General features: G+C 40.6%; 1 protein-coding gene across 1 annotated transcript; it reads left to right on the forward strand.

Moving 5' to 3' along the window:
• Positions 1–4: 4 nt before the first annotated feature.
• On the forward strand, positions 5–10,482 carry LOC138952915 (SNW domain-containing protein 1-like). Its single transcript, XM_070324665.1, has 12 exons — positions 5–144; positions 1,774–1,846; positions 2,180–2,416; positions 2,851–3,050; positions 3,296–3,400; positions 5,200–5,269; positions 5,585–5,650; positions 5,981–6,233; positions 6,634–6,733; positions 7,749–7,872; positions 8,343–8,500; positions 9,392–10,482. The coding sequence occupies exons 1-12, from the start codon at positions 128–130 to the stop codon at positions 9,600–9,602; spliced, it is 1,614 nt and encodes a 537-aa protein (XP_070180766.1). The 5' UTR covers positions 5–127; the 3' UTR covers positions 9,603–10,482.
• Positions 10,483–12,731: the final 2,249 nt, after the last annotated feature.

The raw sequence follows: 12,731 nt of genomic DNA on the forward strand, positions 1-12,731 counted from the left end.
TACGTGGTTTTTGTTTGCAAGACGAGAAACTACGAGATTAGACTACGCCATTTTGGGAGAAGTTGGTAATCTAGTGGAATTTCTACGACAGATCTCGGGGTATAAGGTTCCCCAATACAACGAAAAAATGGTGTCTTTATCAAGGTTAGTAATGCCTTGACAACTAGTAATTGTGAAAGTGCGTGTAGAGGTGCCAATCTATGGACACAGTTGGTCACTTTTTTGGGGGCTGCAGTTCCGATGTCTGTCTTCTTCTTCTTTCTCTTCTTCTTCTTCTTACTCTTAGTGATAGGTAGCCAACATCAGCATGGTGATGAATCTGCTACACTTGGGTGATGGTGGTTCCGGTCTATTGCTTGGTCAGGGGTGAAGTTCAGGGGGGGGGGGGGGTTGGGGGGTAGGGGGGGGGGGGGGGGTAGTCTGTGCCGTGCGTTGTGTTGATGTTGAGAATATAATGCAACTGTGAACTGTTAGGTGTTAGAACGGCGCTCTTTAAGCCATTGGGACCTCGCGCTGTATGAATAAGACAAGTTCACAAGTACAAATAGCAGTTGGGAAAATTTCTGGGATTCCTTGATTTTGAGTAGACTTTGTGTATAAACTGTTGCCTTGGAACTGGAACAGTGGGACGTCATGTATAATTCAATAAGTAATTATAAGCATATGTGTGTGTGTGATCGTCTTGATCTTATTAATTGTCGACAGATCTGTTATCTTTGCCATATTGTGATTGATGATTCAAGTTAGTGAGTTTACTGTTTACTTTTAATTCTTTGCACCTATTTTGCATTAAAGTTAGCTCAAACCGGTAATCTTGAACTTTAGCGTGTTAAATTCATAGCTCAGAATCCAGTGACATTCTTTACTTATTTTTGATACAAGTCCATGTAAGCAAGCCAAAGAACATTTGTCGTGAAATTAATTGACGGATTGAGCTTCAAACTTAAGCATAATTAATTAATTTGGTTGTTCAATCGACGAAAATGCACCGAAAATGGCGTACGTTGTCAACCATGGGACATCATTTATGTTGCGACCCATCTCGTCATCGGCGCTTTTCCGGAAATGACCTGCGCTTTGTTGGAATTCTAACAATGGCCGCCATTGTAGGAATTCCAACATTGCGCTACGCGATTCTAGAAATGTACCGCGCGCATAGTGAGAATTCTGCTCTTTCTTAGAAAAAAATTGTGTTCAAAATAGATCGAGACAGCAGCAACTAGCTAGCTGCATGCGCTGAGTGTCACTGAGAGAATTGTTACACAGTGTAACCCCACCCCCCCCTCCCAATTCAAAACTTCCCCTGTATAAGACCTTGCTTTTTCATATACCTTATTCATGACCTGTGAAAAGGGTATACTTTTTTGTGCCAGTCGAAGGGTTGCCATTTCTAGAACGAGGCAGCTCGTTTCCGGAAATGCGGCGCTTTGTTGGAAATCAAATGAGATTTCGGGAAATCCCGATTATTCCAACTCTGCCCTGGATTCTTACTTTGCGCCTAACAATTTACACGAAAGAGTTGTCTCCCTTGTCTGATCATACGGATAATTCCTTCTTTGACCCATGTAAACAAAATGCATTCGTACAGTTCATCAGAGTTCATTCCGTAACTTCAAAGGGATCTAAAATGACTTGTTATGATTACAAGTGCAGGTTCTACAAATTTGGAGACTTAAATGCCTCTGGGTTCTGAGCTATGAATTTAACACGCTAAAGTTCAAGATTACCCTCAAACCTTTCTTAAAGTTAAAATGTTTGATCTTGTACTTGCAGCATCCTGCCTGCGCCCACACAGCGCATCATTGACAGAGATGATGATGAGAAAGCCTACAGAGCACAGATGCAGGTAAAATCGAACGCAAGATTATAGCCCTTAAATGCGCCCCCAACATCTAAAACTAGTAAAAGACTAAAAACTCTTGCAATGAACGGAAACGATTTTATTTTAGGATTTGCGTCATATGAATATCCTCAATATAATTAAAGCTGTTTGTTCATTTCAATGCAGTTTGATCTCTTGGGTGCCAGGAGACTAGTTTTGTATTAATTAGTATTATATTCACTTACTGTTTTGTAGAACGCTTACTTTTCCTTGTTTCTTCAATCTGTGTCAGCAGTGTGTGTTTATTGCATGTAATTGTTTCCATCCTCTTACTATCAGTGTCATGATTTTATTAAGGTGATGCCAGTGAGCAGTCATCCCACAGCCCCTCCTTATGGACACCGTAAGGGATGGATTCCGAGGTCACAGGAGGACTTTGGTGATGGTGGTGCTTACCCAGAAGTGCCCATCGCCCAGTATCCTCTTGGAATGGGCATGAAGAAAACTACGGCCAAATCTCTGGCAGTCTCACTTGATGCTCAGGGGAAGATCAAGTACGATGCTATTGCCAGACAGGGTCATGGAAAGGACAAGGTGAACAAATGTTTATGCTGAGTTGTTCTTTTGTTGAAAATAGGTCAGACATTTGAAACTGTATTTTAGACTTTCAGGGTGAAAGGGGCAAACTTTTGTGAGAGAGGGTGTGTACAATGTCTGTATTTATCGTCCACATTTTTTTTCTGTCTCTGTTGTAATGTATTGCTTTTAACCGAATAAATCATACAAATGATTCAAATTTCTCAGTAGATGAAAAAAAACGGCGGAAAAAAGGAATATAAGAAAAGAAGTGTAGTGCAAGCTGATTTACTGTGATTACCGGAGCAGTGAGCAGGGACATAGACGAAGTGCCACACCATATTCCAAAAAAGTTTTAAGTACTACTCACTGCTCTCTGGTGGTTTTGACCTGCACTAATGTTTGTTTTGTGTCTTGTGTGTGTGTCCGTCTGTCTGTTTTTGTCTTTCCAGGTTGTTCATTCACGCCCTCAAGACTTACTGCCAAAGCCAATTGAAGATGATGACCCTGAGCTACAGAAACCTGACGAGGACACGGTGGCTGACACCACAGAGAAGACCCGCGAGGCACTGGAGAAACTCGTGTCAGGAAAGATTTCTGCAGCCATGCCTGTTAGACACGCAGAGAAGACAGCACCGGCCCAGTACATCAGGCAAGTGTTTCACACAAGACCTTCGATTGTAGACAAGAATTTCTAAGGGAAGGGCCTGTCTGTTGTTGAGTCATTTTTATTGTGGTGTGTATAGGAAACAAACTGCTGGTCACATGATGTGACATTTCTGTCACCTTATTTACTGTGAAATGTTTAGTGTTCTAAAGGAGTACAGTTGGTATTATTTACTCACTGTCGTTTATTTGATAACACATTAATGTAATCAATTTATGTGGTTGCTACAGGTACACGCCATCTCAACAAGGTGTGTCTTTCAACTCTGGAGCCAAGCAACGGATTATTCGAATGGTTGAGGTACAGAAAGATCCCATGGAGCCACCAAAATTCAAGTAAGATTTGGTGCATATTGGTGTTTTTTGTTGTTGTTTTTTTTTCTCCTTGCTCACTGAGTTAATGTGCCTGTGTTATTTTATTGGTGTGATTGCTAAATTTGACCAAGTGATGGAAAGATTGCCTAATTTGACCAAGTGATCATTTCATAGTTCTTGGAAATTATATTTGATCGTGGTGGCTGCAGTTAGTTACATTTGGTTTCAACTGGTTCTAGTTGTTCTAAGTTTCTTTAACTCTTACCAGTTCGGGGGGTTTTAGGGCATATTTTACAGTGCTGTTGGTGCCTACTTGCCGAGTGGCTATCTGGGGTCATATTCTAAATGAAATATAGAAAGTTATATATCAAATGAAAGGAAAATGAATAAGCTTTTCATATTTGCAAAGAGAATTGTGCTATCTTTAAAGGTAAAAAATGTTATGGGGGTGACAACATGATTTTTGTTGAAATTTGTACACGTGTCCATTTTTTGGAACACGTGACAAACACAAAGAAGACATTTTTTTGTGTTCAGTTTATTTTAGATATGCTGCTAACTAGTCTGTTTTGGCATTCATTTTACATAACAGCAAAGTTTTATTGAGTTTTGCTGATAAACAAAAAAGTTATTGTCACCTGAATACCCCCACCCAAATTTCAAAGTTGGACGTTTCATGACATACGCATGCCTAAGGCAACAAAAAAAAAAAGTCTGTTGGCTATCTCCCGATATAACCCCGTCGGTTCAATCTTCAAATGGTTCAAAACTACAAACACCGTACCGGTTATAGGTCACACTTTTTAGTGGAAAATGCTTCGACGCCGGAGCGGGTACTGGACCCAGTGCCGTTGTAGTGCAAGTGCACTACAAAGTACACTTGCACTACAACGGCACTGGGTCAAGTACCCGCTCCGGCGTCGAAGCATTTTCCACTAAAAAGTGCACAAAATTTGACCTATTTCGTCGCCTATAGGGGACGGAAAGAATGTCATTTCAATGGTGTGATGACATTCTTTCCGTCACGTGACGTCTGGAGTATATATAGAGTGGTGTTGAACTTGGTTTTTCCGTTACTATATTTACAGGACCTATTCCGGTATCCCGTTGTAGGAATCCATAACCGGTACGGTGTTTGTAGTTTTGAACCATTTGAAGATTGAACCGACGGGGTTATATCGGGAGATTGCCAGTCTGTTTACGGTATCCCGACCGACCCTATTTTTTCCCGCGACCCTAGACTGTTTTTTGGTATTTGGGAGAAATTTGTTTTTTTTGTTGTGCAAAATAACTTAAAAATATGGTTTTTTGGGGAAAACAAAAACAAAAACAAAAAACAAAAAAAGTCCCGACCTACCGACCCTATTTTATTGACCTATGTTACCGTCAACAGACTTTTTTTTATTTGTTTGCCTAATAATGCATTCCTATAACTAACTTATAACAAAAACCCAGCTTGTTTTTGTCATAAAGTGTGTCTAACATATGAGTTTATCCACTGTCCGACCCATCCAATGTAAAATAACACATTTTTTTCTCAATAATTAGATAATTGGTCAGTGGAAAACTACAGGGGGGGGGGGGTATAGGGAGCGAACTGGTAATAGTTAATGAGCCGATTCATACAAAATTGAAAAGCACATTTTTAGCCGAGTAATTGATGCCTGATTCAATGATTGAGAACACACATAGTTTAGGATTTCAAAGAAAAATCCATGGGCTCCAAGTCTAATTGTGATTGAAATAAAATTTTAAAGTTTTATTGAATCAGTACTTACTGTAGCACGCTGAGTTCTAGAAATATGTGTCTTTTGTTACAGGACCAACAAAAAGATTCCTCGAGGCCCTCCTTCACCCCCTGCTCCTGTTATGCACTCACCCAACAGAAAGGTATGCTTATTCAGTTGTTGTGTATAATTTGTGAGTGGCTTGGAAACTTAGGAAAAAGAGGCCTGTGCATTGTAGCTGAGTGAGGTTGCTGTCTGTTTTGACTGGTTGATGGTAGCTTGTAATGCATATATTTCAACTTGCTTGATGCACAGATTGTAGTGCTTCTTTTACTGATATCATAAATCAGATCAGTCCACTGATGTTTTAGTAAAATTAGTTACATCATGAACTTGTGCATGCTTTGCTGTGCCTTTTGATCAGTCAATCCTAGTAGTTTTTGCGTAAAAATCGTTGACATGTGTTTCATTTTTTCAGGTTACAGTCAAAGAACAGCAGGAATGGAAGATCCCTCCATGCATTTCTAACTGGAAAAACAACAGGGTAAGTTGGTTCTCACCCCCCCCCCCCCCCCCCTTAAAAAAAAAGGAAAAGAAAAAAAAGACAGGACTGTATCATAGTCTATTGTGATTCTTTGAAAGAAATGTTTTTGTATGTATAACAAGATTCATAACCCTCGAGTCTAGTGATGAAAAAGTACTCTTGAGTGTTGTGGAAATGTTTGAGTGACATGTCCTCCCTCCATTTATATAAAAAAAAAAAAAAGTTAAAAGTACCAGAAGTAACTACATTTTAGTCTTTACTTTATCCTGTTACATTTGTTTTGTTTGTTTGTAAAGCACTGCAGTCTGTTCTCCTCCTTCCTGCATGTAGGGTTACACCATTCCCCTAGACAAGCGTCTGGCTGCTGACGGGCGTGGAATGCAGACCGTCCACATCAACGAGAACTTTGCCAAACTGGCTGAGGCCTTGTACATTGCTGACAGGAAAGCCAGAGAGGCGGTGGAGGTCAGAGCCCAGATTGAGAAGAAAATGGCACAGAAGGAGAAAGAGAAACGTGAAGAAGGGCTGCGCATGTTGGCTCAGAAGGCTCGAGATGAGCGTGCTGGTATCCGTCGTGCAGAAGGTCAGTTCAGACCTGTTCCTCTTCTTTGTAGATTTACAGTGCCAGTGTGTCGGTTCTTGATTTGGCAGGAAGGGCTGTTTTGTTATGTTTTTACCAATTCATGTTGGGTACTCGTAGATAAACCTTCATTTGGGACATTGAATAGTTATCAGACACAAGTGTCTGAATTTTAGCAAGTGTAGGCAAGTTTTCTTCATTCAGCAAATAATGTTGCTGAGTTTTGGGTCTGAACTCTTGAAAGGAGTTGTCAGTTGATAACTTTTGTCTGTGTATCCTTGTAACAAGTAACAGAATATTGGACTTCCATTTCTGAAACGATGATAACATTAAAAAAAAGTCCATAGGATGTGAATGTCAGTGATTGTGTGTGTCTTGTAGTGGGGGACTTGTTGTGTTTCAGAACGAGATGAGGAGGCTGCAGAGAGAGAGGAGTTACGGCGAGAGAGAGCCAAAGATCGTCAGCGTGACAGGAACATCGCTCGCGCTGCTCCAGACAAAAGGTGCGAGTCTTTTATGTACATGGTGTATCTGCCTTATTTTCATGGCATTGGTTTGTGTGACTTTCAATATATTATTCCTTGAGAGGAATGTTAATCATGTTTTTTATTAATTGATTAAGGTTGAGATCATATTTTTGACTCACATGCGAAGCAAAAGTGAGTCTATGTACTCACCCGAGTCGTCCGTCCGGACGTCCGTCCGTCCGTCCGGAAAACTTTAACGTTGGATATTTCTTGGACACTATTCAGTCTATCAGTACCAAATTTGGCAAGATGGTGTATGATGACAAGGCCCCAAAAAACATACATAGCATCTTGACCTTGCTTCAAGGTCAAGGTCGCAGGGGCCATAAATGTTGCCTAAAAACCAGCTATTTTTCATATTTTTCCCATTTTCTCTGAAGTTTTTTAGATTGAATACCTCACCTACATATGATATATAGGGCAAAGTAAGCCCCATCTTTTGATACCAGTTTGGTTTACCTTGCTTCAAGGTCAAGGTCACAGGAGCTCTTCAAAGTTGGATTGTATACATATTTTGAAGTGACCTTGACCCTGAACTATGGAAGATAACTGTTTCAAACTTAAAAATTATATGGGGCACATGTTATGCTTTCATCATGAGACACATTTGGTCACATATGATCAAGGTCAAGGTCACTTTGACCCTTATGAAATGTGACCAAAATAAGGTAGTGAACCACTAAAAGTGACCATATCTCATGGTAGAAAGAGCCAATAAGCACCATTGTACTTCCTATGTCTTGAATTAACAGCTTTGTGTTGCATGACCTTGGATGACCTTGACCTTGGGTCAAGGTCACATGTATTTTGGTAGGAAAAATGTGTAAAGCAGTTCTTAGTGTATGATGTCATTGCTAGGTTTCGTTACCCTAAAGGTCGAGGTCAAGCATGTGAGTCGTATGGGCTTTGCCCTTCTTGTTAGCATGTTTACTGTGCTCATCAGATTGAATGATGCCTTGCACAATGGTTAAAAATACGAACTGTGTTGCAGGAACAAGCTGCAGAAGGCTCGTGAGAGAGACATCAGTGAGAAGATTGCCCTGGGTCTGCCCAACACTGGAGCTGGTACTTCTTCGGAGACCCAGTTTGATTCACGTCTTTTCAACACAACCAAGGTGAACAGTCACAAGATCACTACATTTTTATTCAGCCCAGTGTACGAAAATGCAGATAATACTTCATCTATACTCTAATACTCATCTATACTCATCCAGTTGTTTTCACTCCCCCCACCCCATACACGTCATAACACACCTAGACAGTTGCCAATTTACTTAACACGCACGGACACATATTACACACACTTTAGAGCAGTTGCATAACAAAGCATTCTTGGTGTCCATGTGAATTAGAAGTTAGAATACTTCAGCTTGAGTTAATTTTGAGACACGGTTAGTAGACGAGGAAGAAAGGTTGGGATGAGAGTTAATATAGCCACAGCATAGACAACATCTGACAAATTGAAAGAGCACTGTTTTGCTTAAAATGAGCTGCATCTTCTGATTTCAGATGTGATGAGTTTTAGAGGAAGTGATTATGGTTACTGCTAGGTGAAAAATACAAATCCGTTCTTTGTTCCTCACAGGGTATGGACAGTGGTTTTGGAGATGATGAAGCTTACACCGTCTATGACAAGCCTTGGCGTGATGAGCACTCTGTGGCCAACAACATCTACCGCCCGTCCAAGAAAATTGACAATGACCTGTATGGAGATGACCTTGACACACTGATGAAGAACAAAAGGTGAGAGATGACTGAGGAAATCGTTTTATAAAAAGAGGTTTACTTTTGCTGTCTTTGGATGCATTACACATACTTTTGGTTGAAGGATTATGAATGTTGTTCTCATGGATGTGAGGCTGTGGTAGATATCGTACAAAGAACTGTGATTCATGTAAATGTTTTTCGACATATTTCATCCTACTACTTAAATTACTGTCTCCAAGGTTATGATTACAGGAACATTTTTTGAAGACTAATTTAACATTACCGTATTTTCCGGGTTACAAGGCGCTACAGCGCATAAGGCTTCTTTAAAAAAAAAAATTGTAATCCAGTCACCCAGGGGGCCGATAGGGCGCACCAAAATTGACAAAGTTGGGGGCTCGTCCGGGATCCTAGCACCTGTTGCTAGAAATTTCAGTCACCTCAACTTAGGCAAAGTCCTTTGTCCTTTTCCCTCAGCAAGTTCGATCGCTTTCAACTTGTAGTCTGCATCGTAAGCAAGTCGCTTCGTCTTCGGCATAGTTACTGTGTGAGGGTGTGTCATGAAATCAAACTGCCGAGAAATGTGACGATCAGTGTGAGTTGTGTAAACAAGTGCTCACGGAATTTAAAAAAACTACTACCGGTATTCGAGGTGGAGGTGAGTTCTTGTCACGTTTTGTTCCCCATGATTTTTTTTCCAAATTTTTTTTTTCGTATTTCATACACGGATTAGGCGCTTCGTTATACAAGGCGCAGGGGTCAAACTCAGGAAAAAAGTCGCGCCTTATGACCCGAAAAATACGGTACTTTTAATCAGTTTTCAAGGCAAATTTAATTAAATAAGTTTTTGGTGATGAGCATGTAACTTGTTGCTATCAATGTAAACAGGCATCGATCCAAAATCTAACAGAGACGTATTCCTTCCAGGTTTGTTCCGGACAAGGAGTTTGATGGGACAGATCGCAGTCGGCGGCGAGAAGGCCCAGTGCAGTTCACACGCGATGTGGAGGAGGATCTTTTCGGTCTGGACAAGTTCTTCAAGGACGCCAAGAAAGGTCAAAAACGTTCCACGGATGAGTCGTCCAGTCGCAGGGACTATGACAGTGGAAAAAGCAGTAGCAAGAAACGGAGAGAGTGATTGCTGCAGGATGATCTGTTTCATCTGTTCGACTGTGGCTCATGTGAGAATCATGCGTAAAGTTTGATGAGATGGCGAAGTACACTCCTCGAAAGGTCTGAAACATTCTGCAGACAAGTCCTCGAGTCTCACCGACTATGATAAGGACACGACAGTAGCAAAAAGCGAAAAAGGTGATTGCGTAGAGAAAGTCGAATATTTCCTCAGTTTGACTTTGGCTCATATGAGTGAGTGATTGCCGTAAAAAGAATCTGTTTCTTCTGTTTGACTTTGGCTCATATGAGTGAGTGATTGCCGTAAAAAAAATCTTGTTTCTTCTGTTTGACTTTGGCTCATATGAGTGAGTGATTGCCGTAAAAAGAATCTGATTCTTCTGTTTGACTTTGGCTCATATGAGTGAGTGATTGCCGTAAAAAGAATCTGATTCTTCTGTTTGACTTTGGCTCATATGAGTGAGTGATTGCCGTAAAAAGAATCTTGTTTCTTCTGTTTGACTTTGGCTCATATGAGAATTGTTGGGATGGTGAAGATCGTATTGAAGAATTTCAGCAGAGAGGATGAGAGTTTGCTGATATTGTAAAATGTTGTTCCATTTGGCATTTTTTGCATGTAGTATGACAGACATGAAATTTGTGAGTAACTGTGTTCTTATATTTTGTGTACCCTGTTAAACAGCACACTTTGAAAGATGAACAGTTGGTTCTGAGTATTCCAAGTCATATAACACCTCATCACACAATAACTACACACTGATTGATTATTTTGTAAGTGTCATGTTTTAGTATTTTTTGTTTGATTTATTTGGTATTGTGATTGGATAAGGCAAAAGAGTAGATGTTGTGGTCCTGATAGATGTGAATAAAGTGAATATTTCACATAATTTGTCTGTTTGCCATTTTACTGGATGAGAGTCTCAAGAATATTTTGAGGGAGGTTCCATTGCACAAGGATCTTGTGTTTGTAACCTTCACAATGATGTGGGTCGTGTATGACCCATACTTTCTAAAGAAGGATTCAATGTAAAACGTATGGCTCGCACAAACCTGCGCCATCTGAATAGATATAACGTCTTCACCGGCTCTTTGTTGAGTATGGCTTGTACACGACTTTTGTCATCCAAATAAAGATAAACAACATGAAATACCTTCTTTATTTTCATACAGGTCGTACACCAACTGTATAATTCAAATTAGGTCAGTGTATTTGCTGGTTTTCAAACGATATTATTTAAGACCTGGTCAGTTGGAAGGTTCCATTGTGTTTGAAGTTTACATGAAGTCTCAATCAAAAACTCCCAATAGTTGCAGAGGTACAGACACTTTAGTAAGTCTCTTCGTCCAAAACCCAGGAAGCACAAAGGCTATAAAAAAGTGAAAGTGAAACCAAATTATCTGGATGGGTGGGTTGATTAACCTTTGCCGGATGCCGCTTTTGACTACACACTCCCGACGATGCGGGTTTGTCTGAACCCATACATTTGAAAGAGGGTTTTTACCGTTTATTCCTCTAACGACGATGCGGGTTTGTCTGAACCCATACATTTGAAAGAGGGTTTTTACCGTTTATTTCTCTAACGACGGGGTGCCGGTTCAGGGAAACCCACAGCGCTACTTCAGTGGTTGCATCGAGTTTCTCCCTTCACCGACCTCTTGCAGGGGAGGGAGAGGGGGAGGGAGAGGGGGAGGGAGAGGGGGAGGGAGAGACTGAGAGAGACTGAGAGACTAAGAAAGAGAGAGAGAGAGAGAGAGAGAGAGAAACTAAGAAAGAGAGAGAGAGACTAAGAAAGAGAGAGAGAGAGACTAAGAAAGAGAGAGAGAGAGAGACTAAGAAAGAGAGAGAGAGAGTCTAAGAAAGAGAGTGAGAGACTAAGAAAGAGAGAGAGAGAGACTAAGAAAGAGAGAGAGGGAGACTAAGAAAGAGAGAGAGAGACTAAGAAAGAGAGAGAGACTAAGAAAGAGAGAGAGAGAGAGACTAAGAAAGAGAGAGAGAGTCTAAGAAAGAGAGTGAGAGACTAAGAAAGAGAGAGAGAGAGACTAAGAAAGAAAGAGAGAGAGACTAAGAAAGAGAGAGAGAGAGAGACTAAGAAAGAGAGAGAGACTAAGAAAGAGAGAGAGAGACTAAGAAAGAGAGAGAGACTAAGAGAGAGAGAGACTAAGAAAGAGAGAGAGAGAGAGACTAAGAAAGAGAGAGAGAGAGACTAAGAAAGATAGAGAGAGAGAGACATAAAGAGAGAGAGAGCCAAATAAAGAGAGAGAGAGAGAGACTAAGAAAGAGAGAGAGAGAGAGACTAAGAAAGAGAGAGAGAGACTAAGAGAGAGAGAGAGACTAAGAAAGAGAGAGGGAGAGACTAAGAAAGAGAGAGAGGGAGACTAAGAAAGAGAGAGAGACTAAGAAAGAGAGAGAGAGACAAAGAAAGAGAGAGAGAGAGACTAAGAAAGAGAGAGAGAGAGACTAAGAGAGAGAGAGAGAGAGACTAAGAAAGAGAGAGAGAGAGACTAAGAAAGAGAGAGAGAGAGAGAGACTAAGAGAGAGAGAGAGAGACTAAGAAAGAGAGAGAGACTAAGAGAGAGAAAGAGAGACTAAGAAAGAGAGAGAGACTAAGAGAGAGAGAGAGACTAAGAAAGAGAGAGAGAGACTAAGAGAGAGAGAGAGAGAGACTAAGAAAGAGAGAGAGAGACTAAGAAAGAGAGAGAGAGAGACTAAAAAAAAGAGAGAGAGACTAAGAAAGAGAGAGAAAGAGAGAGAGACTAAAAAAAGAGAGAGAGACTAAGAAAGAGAGAGAAAGAGAGAGAAAGAGAGACTAAGAAAGAGAGAGAGACTAAGAGAGAGAGAGAGAGACTAAGAAAGAGAGAGAGAGAGACTAAGAGAGAGAGACTAAGAAAGAGAGAGAGAGACTAAGAAAGAGAGAGAGAGAGACTAAGAAAGAGAGAGACTAAGAAAGAGAGAGAGAGAGACTAAGAAAGAGAGAGAGAGAGACTAAGAAAGAGAGAGAGAGAGACTAAGAAAGAGAGAGAGAGACTAAGAAAGAGAGAGAGAGAGACTAAGAAAGAGAGAGAGAGAGAGACTAAGAAAGAGCTAGAGAAAGATAGAGAGAGACTAAGAAAGAGAGAGAGAGACTAAGAAAGAGAG

The sequence above is a fragment of the Littorina saxatilis genome, linkage group LG17, assembly GCF_037325665.1.
Source record: "Littorina saxatilis isolate snail1 linkage group LG17, US_GU_Lsax_2.0, whole genome shotgun sequence".
Taxonomy (NCBI): Eukaryota; Metazoa; Mollusca; class Gastropoda; order Littorinimorpha; family Littorinidae; genus Littorina; species Littorina saxatilis.